Source organism: Hyla sarda, chromosome 2, assembly GCF_029499605.1.
Source record: "Hyla sarda isolate aHylSar1 chromosome 2, aHylSar1.hap1, whole genome shotgun sequence".
Classification (NCBI taxonomy): Eukaryota; Metazoa; Chordata; class Amphibia; order Anura; family Hylidae; genus Hyla; species Hyla sarda.
Genome location: NC_079190.1, coordinates 418,533,239 through 418,557,313, shown reverse-complemented (window position 1 = coordinate 418,557,313; position 24,075 = coordinate 418,533,239). Strand labels below are relative to the sequence as shown.

The 24,075-nt window shown below is 40.0% G+C and overlaps 1 protein-coding gene across 7 annotated transcripts in view; it reads right to left on the bottom strand.

Moving 5' to 3' along the window:
* Nucleotides 1-1,021: 1,021 nt before the first annotated feature.
* The window catches only part of TBL1X (transducin beta like 1 X-linked), a 315,199-nt gene continuing 292,145 nt past the window's right edge, over nt 1,022-24,075 (bottom strand). For 4 of the 7 annotated variants that reach the window (XM_056558873.1, XM_056558870.1, XM_056558869.1 and 1 more), the window contains exons 10-17: nt 22,761-22,858; nt 20,814-20,874; nt 16,998-17,119; nt 14,511-14,585; nt 8,236-8,363; nt 6,195-6,360; nt 3,532-3,633; nt 1,022-2,106 (exon numbers count right to left, since the gene is read on the bottom strand). In XM_056558873.1, coding sequence (XP_056414848.1) covers nt 2,080-2,106; nt 3,532-3,633; nt 6,195-6,360; nt 8,236-8,363; nt 14,511-14,585; nt 16,998-17,119; nt 20,814-20,874; nt 22,761-22,858 — 779 coding nt within the window. In that variant the 3' untranslated portion in view covers nt 1,022-2,079. The remainder of the gene's footprint in view (nt 2,107-3,531; nt 3,634-6,194; nt 6,361-8,235; nt 8,364-14,510; nt 14,586-16,997; nt 17,120-20,813; nt 20,875-22,760; nt 22,859-24,075) is intronic. The other 3 variants (XM_056558874.1, XM_056558876.1, XM_056558875.1) reach the window with 1 other exon arrangement.

Below are 24,075 nucleotides of genomic sequence, written 5' to 3'. Positions count from 1 at the left end.
TTCCTGCATGTAGTTATGATTTTTTCCAGAAGTACAACAAAATCAAACCTATATAAGTAAGGCATACTTTTAATTGTATGGACCTACAGAATATAAAGATACGGTATAATTTTTACCGAAAAATGTACTGCATAGAAACGGAAGCCCCCAAAAGTTACACAATTATGTTTTTTCTTCAATTTTGTTGCACAATGATTTTTTTCCCGTTTCGTCATAGATTTTTAGGTAAAATGACTGATGTCATTACAAAGTAGATTTTGTGGCACAAAAATTAAGCCATCATATGGATTTTTAGGTGCAAAGTTGAAAGAGTTATGATTTTTTAAAGGTAATGAGGAAATAATGAAAGTACAAAAACGGGAAAACCCCTGACCCTTAAAGAGGTACTCTGGTGGAAATTTTTTTTTTTTAAATCAACTGGTGCCAGAAAGTTAAACAGATTTGTAATTTACTTCTATTTAAAAATCTTAATCCTTCCAGTACTTATTAGCTGCTGAATACTACAGAGGAAATTCTTTTATTTTTGGAACACAGAGCTCTCTGTTGACATCACGAGCACAGTGCTCTCTGCTGACATCTCTGTCCATTTTAAGAACTGTCCAGATTAGGAGAAAATCCCCATAGCATCATCATATGCTGCTCTGGTCAGTTCCTAAAATGGACAGAGATGTCTGGAGAGAGCACTGAGCTCGTGATTCAGCAGAGAGCACTGTGTTCCAAAAAGAAAGGAATTTCCTCTGTAGTATTCAGCAGCTAATAAGTACTGGAAGGATTACGACTTTTTAATAGAAGTAATTTACAAATCTGTTTAACTTTCTGGTACCAGTTGATTTAAAAAAAATATATATATAAGTTTTCCACCATAGTACCCCTTTAAGGGGTTAAAATATTGAACTGAAGTGACAATCTTTGTTCCTCTTTATCCATATGACTTCCTCTTTGAATAGACTCCTGAAGGACATTGAAATAAAGATCATATAGGATACACAAATTGTTTACGACCCATACACATAGATGAAATTAGAGATCAAACTCAAATCAAAAAGGGTACCAAGTCTTTAATATAACTTGCATTTTTTTACTTTTTTTTTTGCATGACTTAGACAATCCCAACATTAGCATTTTTCTCATTTTTAGAATTAAGATTTTTAACATAAAAAATATTTCTTTTCAAAAAATACAGTGAGTTCTTTTTCTTTAAAAGTTCATCTTTCTTTTTGTAAAAAGCTTTTCCGGCGTTGCATTCTTATAAAAAGCATGTGACACCGTGTCATGAAAAGTGCCCTTAAAAGCTAAGCCGTGGAGGGGAAAACTCCTCAGTGCAGAAGAGGACTTTGCTATGAAAAAGCAATGCTGGATACTCCATTACTGAACTTATTAAGAGCTTCTAAGAAGGTAGTGACCAGAAAGAAGGTTTCTGCAAGGAGCAAGGTTAAGCACTTCTTCAAGTGTGGTACTAGCCAGCAGGTCACATTGATTATGGACAAAGGAAAAAGCTGAATTGATAGCAACATTAGTGCCTTACATAACCCTTGGATATTCCTCTAATCCACTATTCTGAGATGGTAAAAAACCACTGAACAGGTAACGAAAGCAACAAAAAGTAGTCTAGAAAATAGAAAGTGTCATACAAAGTCATGTGGATTGTTTATTAAAAACTGTTCTTTTTAGGTCCTTTGCGTTCAAATTGGGTTTGACGTAAAACAAATTAATAGAAATTGGTTTTCCCTTTTGGTTCATTGCAGCCTTTTCCTTTTTCATTCTATGTTGACTTTCACTGTGTTTACACTTTTTGGCACAGTTTTTTCCATAGCAAACAACTCAAACCAAACATGTCTGTCAATCCAAAAATTGGCGTGCTAATTCTGAGGCTGAAATACAGTAAGACCGGCTGGAAAACCGTCAACTCCTGAAGGATGTCTAGTAAAATGGGTCCATGAAACCATGGACATCCTAAAGTGTTCGGCTATGATGTATATTCTGACTTGTGTACAGATGTGTACAGAACCGGAATCTGTGATTTCAGACAGTGCACATTCGATGCTGGTCCTTTAAAACTTTGTTATTGGATTGTTGGCTTCACTTCCTCAGATCCAGAACACACACCTGGAACGAAAGATCAGACTTATGGGGTCAAAGTGTCTTAAATATAATAAAGTGAATATATTTTGTTACTTCCAATTCTGCATGACTTTTAAAATTTAATAAACCTTACTGTTTAAAAAAATAATAATAATAAAGTGAATATAATAAAGTGACATGCTTCTCTATTTTTGAGTTAATAAAGTGACACTGTCAATTTTCACTGCTTATTTATGTGCGGAAAATTAAAATGTACATGTCAAAAAATTTTGTTAGTTAGGGTCTGAATGTTCAGACGTCGACTGATCACTAGAATAAGCAGGGAGATAAGTGCATGCTTCTCTCCCCTCTTTGTGTCTATGAGACCTGGACGGCCCTATACATTTATATTATGAGTTCATCCTAGTCATGTGACAGGGATCTAGGAGAGAACGCTCTACTCACACATTTCTCCCATCTAGTACTCGTGATCAGTCAGGGTCTTGGAACACTCAGACCCTGACTGATCAAAACTTTTGATATGTCTATATGACATATCAAATCCTTTTTATTCCTGACAGTGTCCATTTAATATTCATATTAATATATAGCCATTATATTAGTTGTCCCAACATAATAAACAGTATATAACTGCACATACCAACTTCAAAGAACTTACAATATGTGTGCAGGGTACGCAATAGTTCTAAATAGTCACAAATATAAAAATTGTAGTGATAATGATTTAAATAAGATGCCTAAAGCCCAAGAATATTTGTAACTTTGAGCCAGCCTAGATAATGGCTATGAAAGGGGCCCAAATTAGGTTGGTATATGCCTTTTCTCCATGGTTATTGTGAACATCGCTATATTGTTGTGACATCAGTATCACCATTGTCAGCCTATTAAATGCTCAGAGTTAGTATGAATGGCTTGACAAATTTGGGGAAGAGGTGGTTGAACTAGCATGGAAAGTGGGCATACTGAATGGGTTACTGATAGGATATGTTCTTATAAGTTTTTTCAGAAAAACATATGAAAACATATTCAATTTAAAAAGAGCATAAAGACCCTTCTTATAAGTAATTATCAGACAATAAGAACATTTTTGAACATGTCCATCAAGAATAGAGCCCTTCAGAATCTGGTCCAAATAAAAACTATGTTTTCTAAGCCTTAGTTTCTCGGTGTATAGTTAGTCTTATGTCTGGATTAGGCTGAGTAGTTCATGCAGACGTGTCATCAGTGCTATGTTCCATATTGTTCAGTAAAGACCATAGTTACTAGCTATGTATACCTGAATTGAAGTCCATAACTACAGCAACTGCTACATATATTTTTGAGCATTGCCTGTATTTATGAAGCAGGTAGCATGCATTTTGTTATTCTGTACTGCCAATGAACTCAGTGTCAGTTTGTGGTGAATAAAAGTTCTTTGTGTAAATCTATTATTTAGTATTCGGTACTCACTGATCCATCAGATGCACTTGCGCCTACTTTGTCACCTCTGGCATTCCAGCAAACTTCAAATATTCCTCCTGTCCCCCTGTAGCTGTGAACTAGAGAGCCAATCTGCCAACCAAACAGAAATGTATCATTATCTGGATGTAATTTACTGGTACAGAAATTTTAGACTTCAGTGAGATCTGATACAATAGTTATAGGGTTTATGTGTTAACAGTGACAAATATAGCTAAAATCGCCAAAGAACACTAGGGGAGAGTACTCCTATAAAAATCTAACATTCTAGAATCACCACTAGGAGATATACCAGTGGTCACGATCCGGGATCCAGCAGAACTGTTAACACCTGCAGGGTGTACGCAATCCAGATATAGGATCAATAAGTACAATCACAAAAGAACGATAGCATGCACTCACCGCAGAACTGTGTCTATAGGTCTGAAGGTCCGCGGTCACAGGACAGCATTCCAGGATGTGCTGAATCGCTCAGAGGCAACGCTGGTCGTTTCACGGGACTGTGCGTGCGAGGCCGGAAGAGGAGCGCATAGTCGTGTGAAATGACCGGTGTTGCCTCTGAGTGCTTCGGCACATCCTGGTATGCTGTTCCGTGACCACGGACCTTCAGACCTATAGACAAAGTTCTAGCGGTGAGTGCATGCTATCGTTCTTTTGTGATTGTACTTAGTGACAAATATAGTTCCAGAGCCTGACCTGAAAGGCAATGAGTGTATTCAGTTTGTGTGTAACCAAAAGAAAAATATGAGTGGCACCACCACTGGTACACAGGTAACGCCATTATCCAAGGAACAGTAAAGGATACACTTGCTGGGTAACAGATACACAGTTGTGTCCCGCGATGGTGCTAGGATCAAAGGAGTGTAGATTCAAAATATGTATAGAATAAAGAATAAACAGCAATCCTGCACTCACCGTCCAGGTACACTGAATCCGGCTCCTTTTACGTGCGTGACATCCGATGGTCAGGTGTATCCAGCGTGTGGTGCTCAGAGGCCACTGCCGGAGGTTTCACGCAAAGAGATTATTTGCTTTTCCGGCCTCCAAGGAGGCCGGAAGAAGCGCATAATCTCTTTGCGTGAAACCGCCGGCAGTCGCCTCTGAGCGCCACACGCTGGATACACCTGCCCATCGGATGTCACGCCCGTAAAAGGAGCCGGATTCAGTGTACCTGGACGGTGAGTGTAGGATTGCTGTTTATTATTTATTCTATACACATTTTTAATCTGTATTCAGTTTGTGTACCACAAACCTTCTAGTGGGACTAGCCAACTATGATCGCCTCCTGAGCTAAGTAAAGGCTAATCTGCTATTGTATGTTCTAAATGTTTTTATTTTAAGGGGTTGTCTAGCAAAAGATTTTATTCATAAAAATATGCCCAGGGTGTCTAAAAAAAAAAAAAAAAAAATAAATAAATAAATAAAAATAAAGCTTTTACCTTCTCCCTTGCCGCCTCTGTTATCATGGCGCCCTTTCTTCACTGAACTTTACTTTCTTGTGCTATGGTGAATGTGTCACTGACTGAGGCAGGACATAGCAATTTGTAATGCTGGCCTTAGCGTCCAGTTACCACCCATAATCAGAATTGTAGTGATTATTATGATGCAGGCTGGCATATGACCATTGTGTTTGCAGAAAGGATAAAAACTTCCGTATATGAAGAATCTGAGATGCTGCACAGCCCGGCTCTACATTATGTTAGGGAACTGCAATTCTCTGAATTGCCATTTTAATTCCTTACAAATTGAGCGCAGACTTTCCTGGATATTATGCTTAAACATTCCTCTGCAAGAATAATGTTAATGTTCCCTATACTTCATCTGGCTTATCACTATAAGGCCAGGTTTACACTATGGAATTTTTGCAATGTGGCCAGCAGCAACTCAATGAGTCATCGCTAGGACCGCGCGGAGATTGCCGTCCCATAGACAGCAATGTATTCCAGGCAGAACCTGCCAAAAGAATGAGCAAGCTCATTCTTCCGGCAGCAGAATTTGAAAGCAAAATTCCTCTTGGAAATTCCGTATTGTGAACTTAGCCAAACTGCTTCAGCAGGGTTGTAGCTATATGGGATGTAGAAACAGCAGTCGCTCCTAGGCCTTAGTGTCTGAAGGGGCTGACAGATCCCTCTGCTACAAAAAAGCTGCCAGTATTTTATGATGGGTAAAAGCTTCATTACAGATTTTTCATCGGGGCTCAGAAACCTCAAGTTATGCCTCTGTATCATTGGGTATTAGCTTTAGAAAATATGTTAAATTCATTCTTTATGCAGGAACAAAATATAAAGGTGTCCAGCGCAGGTATTCGTGCAAAGCAAAGTTCTTTATTGATCATAAAAAGCCATAACAGGAGTGGAAATAACGCCTTTCAGTTGCTAACGCATAAAAAGCCATAACAGGATGGAAGTAACGCGTTTCAAGTGCGTTAGCACCTGAAACGTGTTACTTCCATCCTGTTATGGCTTTTTATGATCAATAAAGAACTTTGCTTTGCAGGAATACCTGCACTGGACACCTTTATCTTTTGTTCCTGCATGAAGTGGTGTTGCCTTGCACAGTCCGTGCGCTCTGGGGCCGCTGAGTTTGAGCTGAAATTTTGTTCATTTCTTTGATTAATTCTTTATGATACAACATGTCACTCAGATTAAACATACCTGTGTATTCCATATATGGACACATTTGTCAAATGAGCCGCTGGCCAGGTACTTTCCATCTGGGCTAAAGGCTACACTATAGACAGGTTCTTGATGTTTGGTTAATGTGTGGATACAAACGCCTCTCTCTACATCCCAGAGTCGGACTGTTGAATCGAATGACGCACTGTAACCAAATGAGAAAACAAAGTTTTGCAGAATGATACTATACAATAATACATAAGACAGCATCATACATCAAAAAAGCAATCCGTTCTCTATAATGCCACATGCAGTAAACAACTTTCCTCTTCATTTGTCCTGAGTGTATATCATGAATGTGTGCCAGTTGTATTATTTAGGCACTGTCTAATAAGTAGTAGCAAACACCCTACCTGGGAGGGAAAGGGCACATGTGCAATAAATACCAAAAACTCCAGGGCCGTAGTCCAGAGTCGCAAAAACCCCTATTCGATTCCCTCCCTTAAAATTTAACTTTCATTATACCATAAGTTAAACTATAGATCCTCTAAGGAAAATGCTTGGAGATTTTCCAATGCATTCTGCAAACAGGCACAGGGAAAGGGGCCTTAGAGTAATTCTGCCTTCAATAAGATGTCTTGATCATTTGCCTGAACTTAACAGGGGTAACATAGTAACATAGTTCATAAGGTTGAAAAAAGACCAAGTTCAACCTATATTCCTAATGAGTCCCTACTGAGTTGATCCAGAGGAAGGCAAACCTCATACTAGAGGTATAAATTCCTTCCCGACTCCAAATATGGCAGTCAGAATAAATCCCTGGATCAACCTTCTGTCCCTATAAATCTAGTATACATAACCAGCGATGTTATCATTCTCCAAAAATTCATCCAGACCCCTTTGAACTCTTTTACAGAGTTCACCATGACCACCTCCTCCGGGAGAGAATTCCACAGTCTCACTGCTCTTACAGTAAAGAAGCCCCATCTTTGCTGGTGTAGAAACCTTCTTTCCTTAAGACGGAGAGGATGCCCCCTTGTTAAAGATACAGTCCTGGGTATAAATAGATCATGGGAGAGATCTCTGTAAGGTCCCTTGATATATTTATACATAGTTATTAGGTCGTCCCTAAGCCTTCTTTTTTCTAAACTAAATAACCCTAATTTTGATAATCTTTCTGGGTACTGTAGTCCTCCCATTCCCCATATTACTCTGGTTGCCCGTCTTTGAACCCTCTCCAGCTCCACTATGTCTTTCTTGTACACTGGTGCCCAGTACTGTACACAGTATTCTAAGTGTGGTCTGACTAGTGATTTGTACAGCGGTAGAATTATTTCCTTGTCGTGGGCATCTATGTCCCTTTTGATGCACCCCATGATTTTATTTGCCTTGGCAGATGCTGCCCTACACTGGTCACTACAGCTAGATTTACTATTAACTAAGACCCCTAAATCCTTTTGCACGTCAGCCGTCCCAAGTGTTCTCCCATTTAATACATAATTCCAGCCCGGATTTTTCCTCCCCATGTGCATTACCTTACATTTATCAGTGTTGAACCTCATCTGCCACTTCCCAGCCCAAACCTCCAACCTATCCAGATCCATTTGTAACAGTGCACTGTCCTCTATAGTGTTTACCGCTTTACAGAGTTTAGTATAATCTGCAAAGATTGTTACTTTACTATTCAACCCCTCTACAAGGTCATCAATGAATACATTAAATAGAACAGGACCTTAGACTGACCCCTGTGGTACCCGCCTAGTAACAGTCACCCAATCAGAATAAGTACCATTAATAACCACCCTCTGTTTCCTATCACTGAGCCAGTTACTTACCCACTTACACACATTCTCCCCCAGCCCGATCCTTCTCATTTTATGTACCAACCTTTTACGTGGCACCGTATCAAATTCTTTGGAAAAATCCAGATATACAACAAGCGAATGCCCCTGGTCCAGTCTGGAGCTCACCTCCTCATAAAAGCGGATCAGGTCAGTTTGACAGGACCGATCCCTCATAAAGCCATGCTGATAGGGTGTCATACATTTATTTTTATCGAGATACTCCAAAATAGCATTACCTTGCTAACATTATGTTTGAGTTAGGATTGCTGGTGCTGGGACCTGTTGGACTCCATTTAATTGTGTAAATTTCCTTATTGTGGGCCTGCAGATCATGTACGCACACATCTTGTTTCATACTCCATATCTACAACAAATGTACAAGCAATGTTAAAATTGATGAATCAAAAATGACTGTTTTTACCTGGTATGGAGTTTTTTTTCAATGTTGTTGGCTTTATAACTAAATTTATTTTATTTTATATCTGACCCAGGACTATCATGCTTCTGCTCTGAATAATTCCATCTTCTGCAGGGAGGAGAGTCATGAAAGAAAAGATGAGTGCTTCTCCATGCTTGTTTTATCAATCGACATGTCAACATTTTTCCTTTTTCTGACCGTAAGACTTTTAAGGTTATCATTAAAAAGTAATTGTATGAACAAGATACGTTTTTAAGAAACAAGATTGTTAGGGTCTGTTTAGTTTGATGGAGGACGCTGCAATGATTTACTATGGATTAGCTGACTGTGTGACCTCCAGCTTCTGTCTGTCCCTAATATAGCATTATACAGTGGTCCCTCAACATACGATGGTAATCCGTTCCAAACAGACCATCGTTTGTTGAAACCATCGCATGTTGAGGGATCCGTGCAATGTAAAGTGTAGGACAGTGGTCTACAACCTGCGGACCTCCAGATGTTGCAAAACTACAACACCCAGCCGGCCGGACAGCCAACGGCTGTTCGGGCATGCTGGGTGTTGTAGTTTTGCAACATCTGGAGGTCCGCAGGTTGAAGACCACTGGTATTGGAGGTTATACTCACGTGTCTCCGTCACTACGGACCGTCACCGCTGTCCTGGATGTCGCCTTCCATCTCTGTCGCCGCGTCCCTGAGGTGTCCCCGACGCTCCGGCAAGGCATCTGCTTCCCCGGCATCCTCGCTCTCCGTCGCCGCCATCACATCGCTATGCATGCCGCTGCTATTAGATGACGGGACGGCGTGCGCAGCGACGTGATGACGACGATGGAGAGCACCGACAATGCAGGGGATCCCGAAGAGGACGCGCCGGAGCCCCGAGGACAGGTAAGTGATCGTCAGCGGACCACACGGGGCACCGTAAACGGCTATCCGGTGGCAGCTGAAGCAGTCAGAGCTGCCAGATAGCCGTTTATGTGATGGCCCGGACATACAAAAGCATCATATGTTGACGCTGCCATATGTTGACGCTATCATCGTATGTTGATATGATCATATGTCGGGGCCATTGTATGTCGGGAGGTCACTGTATATAATTAAAGGGGTATTCCAGGAAAAAAAAATTTTCCTTATATCAACTGGCTCCAGAAAGTTAAACAAATTTGTAAATGACTTCTATTAAAAAATCTTAATCCTTTCAATAATTATCAGCTGCTGAAGTTGAGTTGTTGTTTTCTGTCTGGTAACAGTGCTCTCTGCTGACATCTCTGCTTGTCTCGGGAACTGCACAGAGTAGAAGAGGTTTGCCATGGGGATTTGCTTCTAAACTGGGCGGTTCCCGAGACAGGTGTCATCAGAGAGCAACATAGAAAAGAACAACTCAAATTCAGAAGCTGATAAGTACTGAAAGGATGAAGATTTTTTAATAGAAGCAATTTACAAATCTGTTTAACTTTCCGGAGCCAGTTGATATATATATATATATATATATATATATATATATATATATATATATATAAAAAGTTTTTTTCCTGGATAACCCCTTTAAATAGAAAACCTCAACTATTTGCTGATCATGAGAAGATACAGAAGCTGCTGGGATATTATTGAGGAGACACCACTAAGGGGAATCACATGGAGACGGTCTGTTCTATAAACCACATCCTCTTCATTCATAAACACGCAGAATCCAAATGGAATGCCATAACAAATCCATTGCATGCACGGTGCTGTTGGGGTTATTTAGGACATGTAGCATATTGTACAAAACAAGCTTCTAATATTTCATGGAGAGACAATGAAAAATACAAACATTTTACTTCAACCAACATGTACTGAGAAAACTGCATTGGAAAGTGGTTTCTAGAGATGAGCGAACTTACAGTAAATTCGATTCATCACAAACTTCTCGGCTCGGCAGTTGCTGACTTATCATACATAAATTAGTTCAGCTTTCCAGTGCTCCGGTGGGCTGGAAAAGGTGGATACAGTCCTAAGAGAGAGTCTCCTAGGACTGTATCCACCTTTTCCAGCCCATGGGAGCACCTGAAAGCTGAACTAATTTATGCAGGATAAGTCATCAACTGCCGAGCCGAGAAGTTCGTGACGAATCGAATTTACTGTAAGTTCGCTCATCTTTAGTGGTTTCCTCCAGGAGTGGTCCTCTCCAACAATGTTCTCCATGCGTGCACTGGCGTAGCTATAGGGGGTGTAGAGGTAGCAGTGGCACCGGGGCCCCAAAGCACATCTGCCCCATAAGAGACCAGTATAATAATTGGCTCATGGGGCCCTGTTGAAAATTTAGCATCAGGTCTCAGAAGCTACAAGTTACACCTCTGCATGCGTAGTATGGTGGAATGAAAATCCATCACACAAAATGTGGTCTGGTCTTTTTAGAGAGGTTGTATAATGTTATTACTATTAGTGTTGCGTGCGAATATTCGCAATGCAAATTTTTATCACGAATATTACGTATATAGCGCTATGTATTCGCAATTAGGAATATTAAAAAATAAATTTCACAGTACACATCACAGTGATCATCCCTCCCTGCTTCCAGCTTGTGGCCAAGACAGCTCCGATACTATTTACTGTATGAGACTGGCATGTGAATATTCGCGAATATTGATCCCTCCCTTCTTTTAACTTGTGGGCCAATGAGAATATCGCTGTGGAAGATCATGCGATGTTGCACATGTGCATGCAAATTTTATGGCGAATACCAATTTTAATGAGGAATTTTTGCATAGGAAAAAAAAGGCCACGAATATTGCGAATATGCAATTTTTTGCAAATATAGGACAAATATTTGCAAAATATCACAAATTCGAATATGGTCTATTCACTAATTACTATGTGACTGACAAGTATGGTATAGAACAGTGGTCTTCAACCTACAGACCTCCAGATGTTGCAAAACTACAACTCCCAGCATGCCCGGACAGCCAACGTCAGGATTCAAAGCTGCAGATGTTATGCTGCTGATGTCAATGTAAACTAAATGACTGAACACAGCATAAAATCTGCAGCTTCAAATCATGTACATCGAATGCGCAGGATACTGTAGGTGTGAATACACCCTACATGCGCACTTAAAGGGGTTATCCAGGAAAAAACTGTTTTAATATATATCAACTGGCTCTAGAAAGTTAAACAGATTTGTAAATTAGCTCTTTTAAAAAAATCTTAATCCTTTCAGTACTTATGAGCTTCTGAAGTTAAGATTGTTCTTTTCTGTCTAAGTGCTCTCTGATTACACCTGTCTCGGGAACCGCCCAGTTTATAAGAGGTTTGCTATGGGGATTTGGTTCTAAACTGGGCGGTTCCCGAGACAGGTGTCATCAGAGAGCACTTAGATAGATAAGAACAACTCAACTGCAGAAGCTCATAAGTACTGAAAGGATTAAGATTTTTTTTATAGAAGTAATTTACAAATCTGTTTAACTTTCTGGAGCTTGTTGATATATATATATATATATATATATATATATATATATATATATATATATATATATATATATATGTTTTTTTTCTGGTTAACTTTAAAGTGTCCTGCGTATATTTGATGCTGCAGATTTTATGCTACAAAGTTCAGTGTAAACTAAATGACTGAACACGGATTCAAATCTGCAGCTTCAAACCCTGTGCATCAAATATGCACAGGATACTGTATGTTTGTATGCATTTTACGCTGTGGATCCGCCGGTGACCCGACCCATAATGTGCCTCCAAAGAAATACTAAACAATGCTGTGGTTTTTACAAGCTGATCGTATCATAAATCAAAATGTCACATACACCACTGACATGGACAACAAATGGAGCATTTGTCGTATTTCAGGTTGCGCTAATCAGTGTCTGTTAGACCTATACATCAGGGGGCTCCTCGACGTATGTCTTTCGTATACCTATGGTGGGCACCATTTAGGTTTATCCTGGTTTATCATGCTCGTGCTATATTATAAATGAATAAATCTGGGACTTTGTTTCTATTCATGCACTAGTAGGAAGTAGTCATTGCAGATTAGGCTTCATACACAATACTGGACCCTACAAAACATTATTCATAACCATGAAAATGTAACAAATTTAGATACAACAACACTTATTAATAGGCGCTATAAACTATGCATTCATCATATAAGAGGCACTGTACAATTGGCTGACCACTAGTGTTGAGCGGCATAGGCCATATTCGAATTTGCGAATATTCGCGAATATATGGACGAATATTCGTCATATATTTGCTAAATGCGCATATTACTAATATTCTCGTTTTATTTTCGCATATGAGAAAATGCGCGTATGCGAAAATTAACATATGCGAAAATTAGCATATAAAAATGTAGCATAAGCAAAAATTAGCATATGCAAATTTTCGCATATGCGAAAATTCGCACGCCAGTCTCACACAGTAGTATTAGAGCCTTCTTTACACTACACAAGCTGGAAGCAGAGAGGGGTGATCACTGTGATGTGTACTGTGGAAAAAAAAAAAAACGAATATTCATAATTACGAATATATAGTGCTATATTCGGGAATATGCGATATTCGCGAATAAAATTCTCATTGCGAATATTCACGAGCAACACTACTGACCACTATGTATATATGCTGTATATATGCGGTATACTGTATATATATATGCTGTATACTATGGTGCCCAGAACTGTGTTATATAGAGTATAGAGTCCAGTGCTTCCCAACCAGGGGGCCTACAGCTGTTGCAAAAACTACAACTCGCAGCATGCCCGGACAGCCGAAGGCTGTCCGGGCATGCTGGGAGTTGGAGTTTTGCCACAGCTGGAGTTATACTGGTTGGGAAACACTGATATAGTACCATAATCACCAGATGATAGCATGTGCACAGTTCAGATAGAAATATTCTCTTTATCTATCTCAGGATTATTAAATTAAATCTGGATATAGCATACGTCATACCACGCATGTGCTTTATAACTTAGTTGGCAACACATAACATTTAGGGCAAATACTTTAAAGGGGCACTCCCATGGAAAACTTTTTTTTTTTTTTTTAAATCAACTGGTGCCAGAAAGTTAAACATATTTGTAAATCAAAAAATAGTATAACAAAAAAAGAGAGGGACTTCAGCTCACCATGGGCGCCATGAGGTCAAGGAGATACATCTGCAGGGAGCACGAGAGCGGAAAGCCGAGCCATATCCTCGGTGAACCAGCTGATCCAAGTAGGAGAAATGGGGAAGAGGGAACTCCAGCTCCACAATGAATAAAATGTAACCTTTAATGGTTCATGTAAAAAATCCAAAAATGAACAAAAAAGACAAACAGTGCTCTGGTGAGTTAAAAACCCACGTCCACCGACGCGTTTCGGACCGCTAACTGTTTGTCTTTTTTGTTCATTTTTGGATTTTTTACATGTACCATTAAAGGTTAAATTTTATTCATTGTGGAACTGGAGTTCCCTCTTCCCCGTTTCTCCTACTTGAATCAGCATATTTGTAAATCACTTCTATAACAAAAATCTTAATCCTTCCAGTACGTTTTAGGGGCTGTATACTAAAGAGAAATAAAAAAAAGAAATGCATTTCGTCTGATGTCATGACCACAGTGCTCTCTGCTGACCTCTGCTGTCCATTTTAGGAACTGTCCAGAGCAGGAGAAAATCTCCATAGCAAACATATGCTGCTCTGGACAGTTCCTAAAATGGACAGCAGAGGACAGCAGAGAGCACTGGGGTCATGACATCAGAGGAAATGCATTTCTTTTTTGGGATTTCTCTTTAGCCCCTAAAAAGTACTGGAAGGATTAAGATTTTTTAATAGAAGTGATTTACAAATCTGTTTCACTTTCTGGCATCAGTTGATTTAAAAAAAAGTTTTCCAGGGGAGTACCCCTTTAATACACTGTAAATTGCACTTTGGATGTTAGACGTCTGACTATCTAAGAGGGTAATGGGTATAAAATCAGGAGTCATAAAATGTATGCACCTCACAGATACAGTTCCCATAGTCCCAGACAAGCGTTGCTGTAATGTTTTTCCAAAGATATAAAACCAAAGTCATAAAATAATTCTACCCGTAATAATGTATTTTGCAGCTACCATTGTTAAAGTTACCTTTAATGTCATATCGTCTGAGCATGAGGCCAGAAGCATCCCTGATGGGTCCCATTTAATAGCATTAACTTCATTCTGAGAGACAAGACAAGGTTACAATATTAGGAAGTGAGATTACACCAGCCGTCCACTGGAGGGCAGTCATGTATCACTTTACACTACATTGTACAACCATGTTCCTTCCTTAGTGTCCGCATATGTTCAAGGAGGATGCTATATCAACCTTTTTTTTATTTTTATTTTTTTGGGTAGCACCTTGTCAGTAAATTGCCAAGGTTAATGTAAAAACTGCAGTTATTAACTTCAGGAAATGACAAAATATCTTCCATTCAAGAAGAGGATTTAGATGTTGGGTATTATTTAGTAAAACAATGGTTTAGACACTAGGGACTAACTGTGTGCGGGTATCCCTTCATCGGCTTCTGTTAGGGGGCATTCACATCACGATTTTCCATTGCATTGCAGGTATATGTTGGTGTCATGTTCTATCGTATGTCCTAAAGGGGGTCCTACTTACAGGGGGAAACTATATACGGGGAAGGGTGTGTGTGTGGTCTCCCACCTATAAGGGACAATCTACATACAGAGGTGATGAAAGAAAACTCTTCTGATGTCAGGCATTGTTTTTCCCCAATAAAAATGGATTCCAAGTCGGCAATAATATTCAAATCCAAAGTGGACTCATTTGTCTGCAGTACAATAAAATAATAAAAGGACAAACTTCAGGGTTCAATTAACCCTTCCTCAGATTGGTAAGGTACAATAAGGTACTTGTTCTACTTTACCAATCTGAGGAAGGGGTGAGTGCACCTGAAACGCGCCATTGGTCTTTTTATTATTTTATATGATGCAAATAAAAGGATTTTAACATTACAGCTGACTTGGATTCAATTTCACTGGCATAAGCAGCGCCTCACAACAGAAAGGTTTTCTTTTTCCACCTTTGTACCACGTTCTACAGGACAGGTAGTCCCCTCTCCAGTGACCCCCGGGCTCAGCTGCTTTTCCACAGCGTTTTCATGCACAAAGTGAGCAGCCATCTTACAGAGGCTTCTATCTGTGTGGACCCCTGAACATGGTCATTGAATGCTGGTGTAATATACAAGGTGCTGTTCCCCGGTCTTTCTTTTTGTATTGTTATACAACCTACATATGAGGCAATGGGGGCAAACTACCTACAAAGGAGGCAAACTATCTGGGGGGGGGGGGGGGTCGGGGGGTACCTACAAAAGGGAAAATTACCTACAAGTGGAAAAACTGCTTACAAGGTGACAAGCTACCTACGGAGGCAAACTAGGAAACGACATACTAGGAGCCAACTAGGAAACTATATACTAGGAGCCAACTAGGAAACTATATACTAGGAGCAAACTAGGAAACTACATACTAGGAGCAAACTAGGAAACTATATACTAGGAGCCAACTAGGAAACTATATACTAGGAGCCAACTAGGAAACTATATACTAGGAGCCAACTAGGAAACTATATACTAGGAGCCAACTAGGAAACTACATACCTAGGGGCAAACTAGGAAAAAACATACTAGGAGCCAACTAGGAAAATATATACTAGGAGCCAACTAAAAAACTACATACTAGGAGCCAACTAGGAAACTATATACTAGGAGCCAACTAGGAAACTATATACTAGGAGCCAACTAGGAAGCTATATACTAGGAGCCAATTAGGAAACTACATACTAGGAGCCAACTAGGAAGCTATATAGTAGGAGCAAACTAGGAAACTATATACTGGGAGCAAACTAGGAAACTTTATACTAGGGGCAAACTAGGAAACTATATACTAGGAGCCAACTAGGAAACTATATACTAGGAGCAAACTAGGAAACTACATACAAGGGAAGAAGCATACTGTTGGAAACTACCTATTGGGATTCCAGCTTACTAAAGGAAACATCATACTTGGGGCCTCTACCTAATGAAAAAAACTACCTACTAGAGAAACCTATAGAACAAATGGGGGGGCACCTACTCCTCTTTAACCTACCTTTACGTCTGTATAGTACAATTATTACTGTTTGGACCCTGTAGGTGAGGAAAAGTGAAGGAGGGTGCTGAGAAAGTGCAGAGCCAAATATGTGTGGCAGGTGAGATGAGTTGTGGTTGGAAGAGATTGTCGTAGTGGTCTGGGATGAAGAAGAAAACGATAAGTGACCGACTCAGATCAGTGAAAATGTCACCTGTGAGTCACTGAATATAACAGTGCGGTCATCTACATTGCTAACAGAGATATATAGGTATTATGCATTGCTTCTTTTTAGCTGTTTTTTTTCTGTCTTTTGTAGAAAATGATAGGTGTATGGGTAGTATAGGTGTATTGCAGAAAACATTTTTTTAAGGGGTGTCCCAAAGTGAAAAAAAGGGGGGGGGGGAGCACTGCTCTAGAATTGTCCTTTAGATGTGTTTCTGTTACTATTCAATATTCTACTTAAGATGGCATTCATTATATGTCAGATGATATGCTTACTGTGTGTCCTTGGAAGGTTTTGACTGGGCGATCACAACCAAGTCTGCAAACATGAATACACATGTCTGTGCTACAAGAGGCAAATGTGGTATTATTCTGCCAGTCCACATCCAGGGCAGGAGCTGTAGAGAAAACACAATACCAAATGTCAATATTAGGATTTTAGGGAACTATAGAAGGCTACAGGAATTGAATCACCGTTTTCTTATGAAAGAGCTCATTATTTCCCTGTCATTTACGAGACCTGCATTCTGTTATAGTTTATGTAATCGCTGGCTAAGTGCCCCTTCAATCTCAATCTGAAGGCAGAAATATGGTCTTCCCACAGCTTGGCGCATACATGTAAAAGAGTCTTTTGGAGCCAAGTATGTCCCCACACAAAAATCACTTCCAGTACAGTTAGAGATGGTTAATGCCAATAAATCATCGAGTCTTGTTAAAGCTTAGGCTTACCTTCAGTCAACCTATGTTTGTATAGTAGTACATTTCATTTACAGCCATTCTTTAATATGCGTTACTTTGTCACAATTGTGGCTTTTATGGTGGTGGGTAAATTACACTCTCAAAAAATACTATGCAGAACACAATGTAACACTGCCGTATTATCCAAATCATATCCATCAATAAAGGTAATATATGTATATATATATATATATATATATATATATATATATACAGAGGAAAAAATACTATATCACATGTGTATGCTTGAAAATGGCCGCAACTGGCGATCGAAACGTTGCACTTTGTCTGATGGAATAAACCACTCATTTGTCACCGCATGCTACGGAGTGCTGCAGAATCATTTTTTCCTCTGTCTTCAGTGCCTGGGACCGGGCCTTCATCTGCTTGCACCCTCCCATATTCTCTACATTTTAGGAGTGCTGCTCCCTCACAATTTTGCATATATATATATATATATATATATATATATATATATATACAGTGATCCTGTACATACAATAGTTTCAACATACAATGGTCTTTTTTGAACCATTGTAACTTGAAACCAGACTCAACATACAATGCCATGGAGTCTGCAAAACATGTCAATGGCTGGAAGAACCGACCAATCAGAATGGGGCATTCACTGGTAAAACCCCTGTATTACTGAAGTGCATGCACTGACTGGTGTCTGGTAGCGCCCCCTACAGTAAAGGGAGGTACTACATGTTCTGTACTACTTTTAACCCATGCCATGGTTAGCTGCTCCTTTGGACACCAAGTAAGGGCGGCTCCAAGTTACTTTTTTAGGACATTGCATGTACTGTACTGGACCCTGAAGAAGATCCTGTCCTCTACATAGACCAGTGTTTCCCAACGAGGGCGCTTCCAGCTGTTGCAAAACTACAAATCCCAGCATGCCCGGACAGCCGAAAGCTGTCCGGGCATGCTGGGAGTTGTAGTTTTGCAACAGCTGGAGGCACCCTGGTTGGAAAACACTTAACTAGACAGTGATGGTCTAGTTAGGAGAAGAGGTGTTTTGGGGTGCTGCTGAGACTGAGATGTCAATTATATCATCCACCATTTCTATGTATATTTTTGACAAATGTGCTGTCATTGCCCTATAAATTGGATAATCTGCAGGTGAACATTGCCTATTTAATAGATGTGCAGGACTGTAGTGTGCCCTGCTTTACTGAATGAGAAGATTCCAGACTAGGGCTAGGCTCACATGGCCATTCTCTCCCATCCCGCTATTCTACCGCAATACTGCTAACACGACCATACTAACAAATGGATGCCATTAAGTGGCATCCTGTTGCATCAGTTTTTAATCCTTTTGTATCCTTTATTGGTGGCTCACACCTCTTCTGAGCATGCTCAGAAGTAATAATGGATCAAAAACAGATTGAAAAAAAAAACGATGACATTACAGGCTTATCCGTTTACCATAGGCCTCAATGTTAAATTTCATATATCCCTTTCTAATCCGTTATTTTTTACGAAGAAAAAATACTGCATGCAACGTCTTTTCTCCACTCAAAATAAAGGAATAGAAACCAAACAGGTGCAAACAGGTGACAAAGGACCGTAATAAATCCCATTGACATCAATGGGATTTATTTATAGCCGTTTGCAAAAGGCTTGAACGGATTTGAGAACGGGCATGAATTAACAGGGACAGACATTAATGTGAATGAGCCCTAAGCAATACAAATTCATGGTCTTTATTCGTTGAGAAGTGACCAGGTGGAAGAACTGTAACAACATTCTAAAAACATATAAATCCAGTGGAGGAAAACGTAACGGAGCACTCACCACTCGGGATACTGTAGACAGGTACTTCTTTATTTTCCTATAAACCCTATATAAGTAGCAGGTAGCTACACCTGGGCCCTTTCATTTTCTAGCAGCCTCCCAGTCTGACTGGGAGCACATGGTAAGTGTGCTGTTACACCTTGTTCACACTGGTGTGGTGCTGTGCGTCATTCGTTGCTGCCGCGGCGCCGTGTCTGTGGGGGGTGCGGCCTGGAGACTGGTTTGGGTGGCACTGGGGCCGCTATGCCAGTGGGTCGTTCCCCCTGTGGGCATTGGTGTCGCGGCGGTGGTGGACGCTGCCCAGTGCTACACCATTTTATGCTAGGGACGTTAGGAACCCACTCTCAATAGGTGGCCTTGACGTGGCGAGTGGGCTTTGTACCTTTGGATCAAAACGTATATACTAACAACCTGTTAGTTTTTGAAATCATGCTGAGAAGCAATTAGATCATAATACTAATTTGTGGATGTGCTTTCACTTCTTTATTTTCTTTTAGTGCATGTCGACACAACTGTATATGCAGGGAAGGTGGACCAGGTCTTGTGCGGAGGGTTTCTGGTGATCACACGGGGCAACGGTTCGTATGGCGCTGTTGCGCTTCCTCGGGCCCCTGGCGTGAACACGCCAGGGGCCCGAGGAAGTGCAACAGCGCAATATGGACCGTTGTCTTTTGTGATCACCAGAAACCCTCCGCACAAGACCTGGTCCACCTTCCCTGCATATACAGTTGTGTCTACATGCACTAAACGAAAATAAAGAAGCACCTGTCTACAGTATCCCGAGTGGTGAGTGCTCCGTTGCGTTTTTCTCCACTGGATTTATATGTTTGGCTATCGGTTACACACGTGCAGCACTACCTCATTAGACAGTCTATGTCAAGTGCGTGGCGAACTGTGTTAGTGAATTATACACCTAAGAGATTTATCATAGTAGCAATGCCAGGAATTTCCCTTCTTTGAGAGTGAACATTCTAAAAACCCTTCCACCTGCTGCTAGAGTTTCATTCTTTCTAGTAAAGGGATCGATTTAAGCAGTAGCTTGGATTATAAATCCTGCATCCCATGGTAGTTTACATATATTCAACAATTTCAAGCAAAAAACATTTTTTATCTAGGCTGATTACATTTTTTAGTAGGTTCTCAATTTGTGATTCTTTCCTGCCCTCTATATTAGAGAACTGGACTTACAGGAAATGAAGTAGGGACTATAATGTACTATATAAGCATCACATTATACAGCCATCAATGGAAACCACTGTGTACGGTATACATAAAAGAAGCCAAGTAAGGCAAAATGTCCTTTAGGGCACGTTCCCACGTGCCGTATTTTGCTACATATTTGCTGCTGCGTATTTTCTTTCCCATTGTACTTCAATGGGAAAGAAAATACGCAGCAGCAAATGCAAGAATGTCTATGACGAAGAGAACAGAAAGTATCTGATTGGAATGTGCATAGCAATGAATGGAGACTGCTGGCATAATTCTCTTAATAAGTGGTATGAAAAATATAAAAAAAACACACATTCCAGCTGATGACATATATGAGCATGGTACCTGAATGGAAGGGAAACTGTTGTTTTGCCTCTCCCGTGTGAGCATCCCAGATTATTGTTGTCTACAAAGCAAAAAAAAAAAAAAAAGCAGAATCAATATTAATGGTTAGATTACAGAATTCCCATCTTTTTAACATTCATTCTGCAAAACACTGTTCTCCTGATAATAGCTTTTTCATCTGGAATATTTATGAGCTTTTGGTAAAACTGGCGAGGAATATCTCTTCACAAGTTATTCATTCCGCAGGCATTTCAGAAGATCGATTACCTTAATCCCTTAAAGTTTTAACTATTTATACCAGTTCACAGGAATAACTATGAGTGAATACAGCAAGTGACTAGAGTAGATGAAATATGAAGAATGAATGGCCACTAGATCTGCTTTTGTGAATAAATCATATCAGGCCAGGACCATGAATAGGTACAACCTGATGCAACCCCCCCTGGTTCACAATTTCTGAGATGTCTCAGTAGTTATATGAATCTTTAGGTACACTTATAATGCCCGGCAAACCCAACGAGCTGCAGTTTTATAGCTGTGTTCACTCATTTTTAATTTACAATGAAATCTGCAGCTTCAAATCATGCTCATCAAATATGTGCAGGATACTGTGAATATACCCTAAGGGTAGGGTCACACGTAGCGTACACACAGCGTATTTCACGCTGCGCAAAATAAGATGAAATATGCTGCACATTCTCCTATGAGCAGACACACAGGGCTACCCATGGCAGTCCTGTTAGCGCAGTATGGTTTGGAGGTGGAGTCAGATCGCTGTCATGACTGTGATGCGCTGGTCCGCCGCCTTTAAACCTCACTGGACACACAAGGCTGCTGGGTATCCCAGTATGAGTCTGCTCATAGGAGAATATGCAGTATATTTCCCGCTATGCAGCCGATTTGTGCAGCGTAAAATACGCTATATATATTCTACATGTGACCCTATCCTCAAAGGGAGTATGACTGAAAACCACAAGCAGCATGAAATCCCAGAATGTTTTCCTTTATCCTTTTACTAACAATTATGTTTCACCCTGAAAGTCTGTGGCTGTATATAGGGTGCTAAGTGGCGCAAATAGCTATTCGTTTGATTGCTTTGCAGAATTTTAAGAGATTCACTGGGACCTAACGTCTATATAGACCTTTGTAACTATTGTATTACTGGCTCAGGGCATCTAACACAAAATAAAGCATTTTGCAGTCTTCAAGAGTCTAGTAGACTGTCTATGACTCTATACACCACATACTCTGGTTTTCGATGAGAAATACAGAGATGTTCCCCGCTTCATTGTGTCAATTAGTTGGGATCTTAGCTCTTGGATCTTCACAGACCAAAACTTATGACATGATCAGTACTTTAGAAAGGTCATATTTATGTTCCGGGACATTCAAGTGTTTCATGGAAGCAGGACCATCTAGCGTATATTGAACTGTAACCGGAAAGCATATTCTACCCTTCAGCATACAATGTCACTGTTGTTTTACTATTTTGTTACCTATTTGGTCTGCAAGTGTGTCTTTTAAAGGACATCTATAGTGCAAAAATAACTTATCCCCTATCTGAAGGATAGGGGATAAGTTATAGATCGCGGGGGGGCCGAGCGCTGGGGCCCCCCGCGATCTCCGGCATGGGGCCGCGGCAATATACAGGAAAGGGGGCGTTCTGTCCCCGCATGACATGGCGACCAACACGCCCCCTCCATGTACCCCATAGAGATACATGGAGGGGGAGTGTCTGCCGCGGCTTTCTGCTGGGGACGAAACTTCACTTCCTGCAGACTGCCGCAGCCCGGCCCAGGAGATCCCGGGGGGGCCCCAGCGCTCGGACCCCCTGATCTATAACTTATCCCCTAGCCTTTGGATAGGGGATAAGTTATTTTGCGCTGGAGTACTCCTTTAAGGAAAACCATTGACCACCACCCATTTCCAGTATGTTCTATTACATACCTTATCAACTCCAGCACTCAGTATGTAATTCCCCTTCTTATTCCACTTCAGTGCAAAAATGGGACCTTTATGTTGACCTAAAGTGCTTGCAAGGTTACCTGTAGAAAGAGCAGAAAGCCTTTATTTTGTTATACTTAATATATAACATTTAATGTAGAATCTAATGGTCAGCTATACAAAAAGGGTGGAACATCCAAAGAGGGTAGTTACTATCTGCTTGGCTTCACTTTTTCGAAAAGTTTTATTGGTAAGCTATGTGCGTGTGTGTGTGTATATATATATATATATATGTTGGTAAATAATAATTCTCAAAACAAAGACAACGACATGGCTTCTTTGTTATAAATAAAATAATAATAATAGCCCAACCCTACATAAGTAGTAGTTAGCTACACAAGGGCCTTTTCTTTCCTAGCAGTCTCCCAGTCTGACTTGGAGTGCATGGTAAGTGAGCTTTTACACCCTGTTCACACTAGTGTGGTGCCGTATCTGTGGGGAGGTGCGACCCATGGACTAGTTTGAGTTGCATTGGGGCCGCTCTGCCAGTGGGTCGTTCCCCCTGTGGGCACTGGTGTCGCGGCGGTGGTGGTCGCCGCCCAGTGCTACACCAATTTGTGCTAGGGACGTTAGGGACCCACTCTAATTAGGTGGTCTTGATGTGGCGAGTGGGCTTGTACCTTTTGATCAAAATGCATACTAACAACCTGTTAGTTTTAGAATTTATGCTGATAAGCAATTAGATCAAATTACAATTTGTAGATGTGCGACCATGTCTGTTTCTTCTACCTGAATTCACAATTTTTATATATATATTTTTAAGTTAAAGTTAAGTTAAATGTTTTTTTTTAAGTCATAAAATAAAATAGAAGCCAAGCTAAGAATGGGCCATAAATGGAGGAAACCTATAAAAAAAAAGACTGAGACTTATTTGTTTCAAAATTAATGCCTGGCTTGGTATTCAATAATTAGAATTAAAAACCTGAACGTGTAAACACAGTCTTAGTGACATCAAGTATTTTTACTTATTTATACAATGCAGAAAAATGAAAAAAGAAATTCTATTTCAAATTCATTTAGCTTTTCAGCTGATTTAATTTAATTCAATTAATACTGAGGAAATTTAGAAAAAAAAACTTTTATTTAACACATCACTTTTTGTGAATTTTGTGTTATTAACTGATTGTAACATGAGCAATCAATTTCAACGCTGTAAATTTAAAACATTTTTCTCTTCTGAAGTTTATGTAATTAACATCAATGAACAATGAATTAGAATGTGTTTAAGACCTTATCCTTTTTCATAAAGCAAGGATTT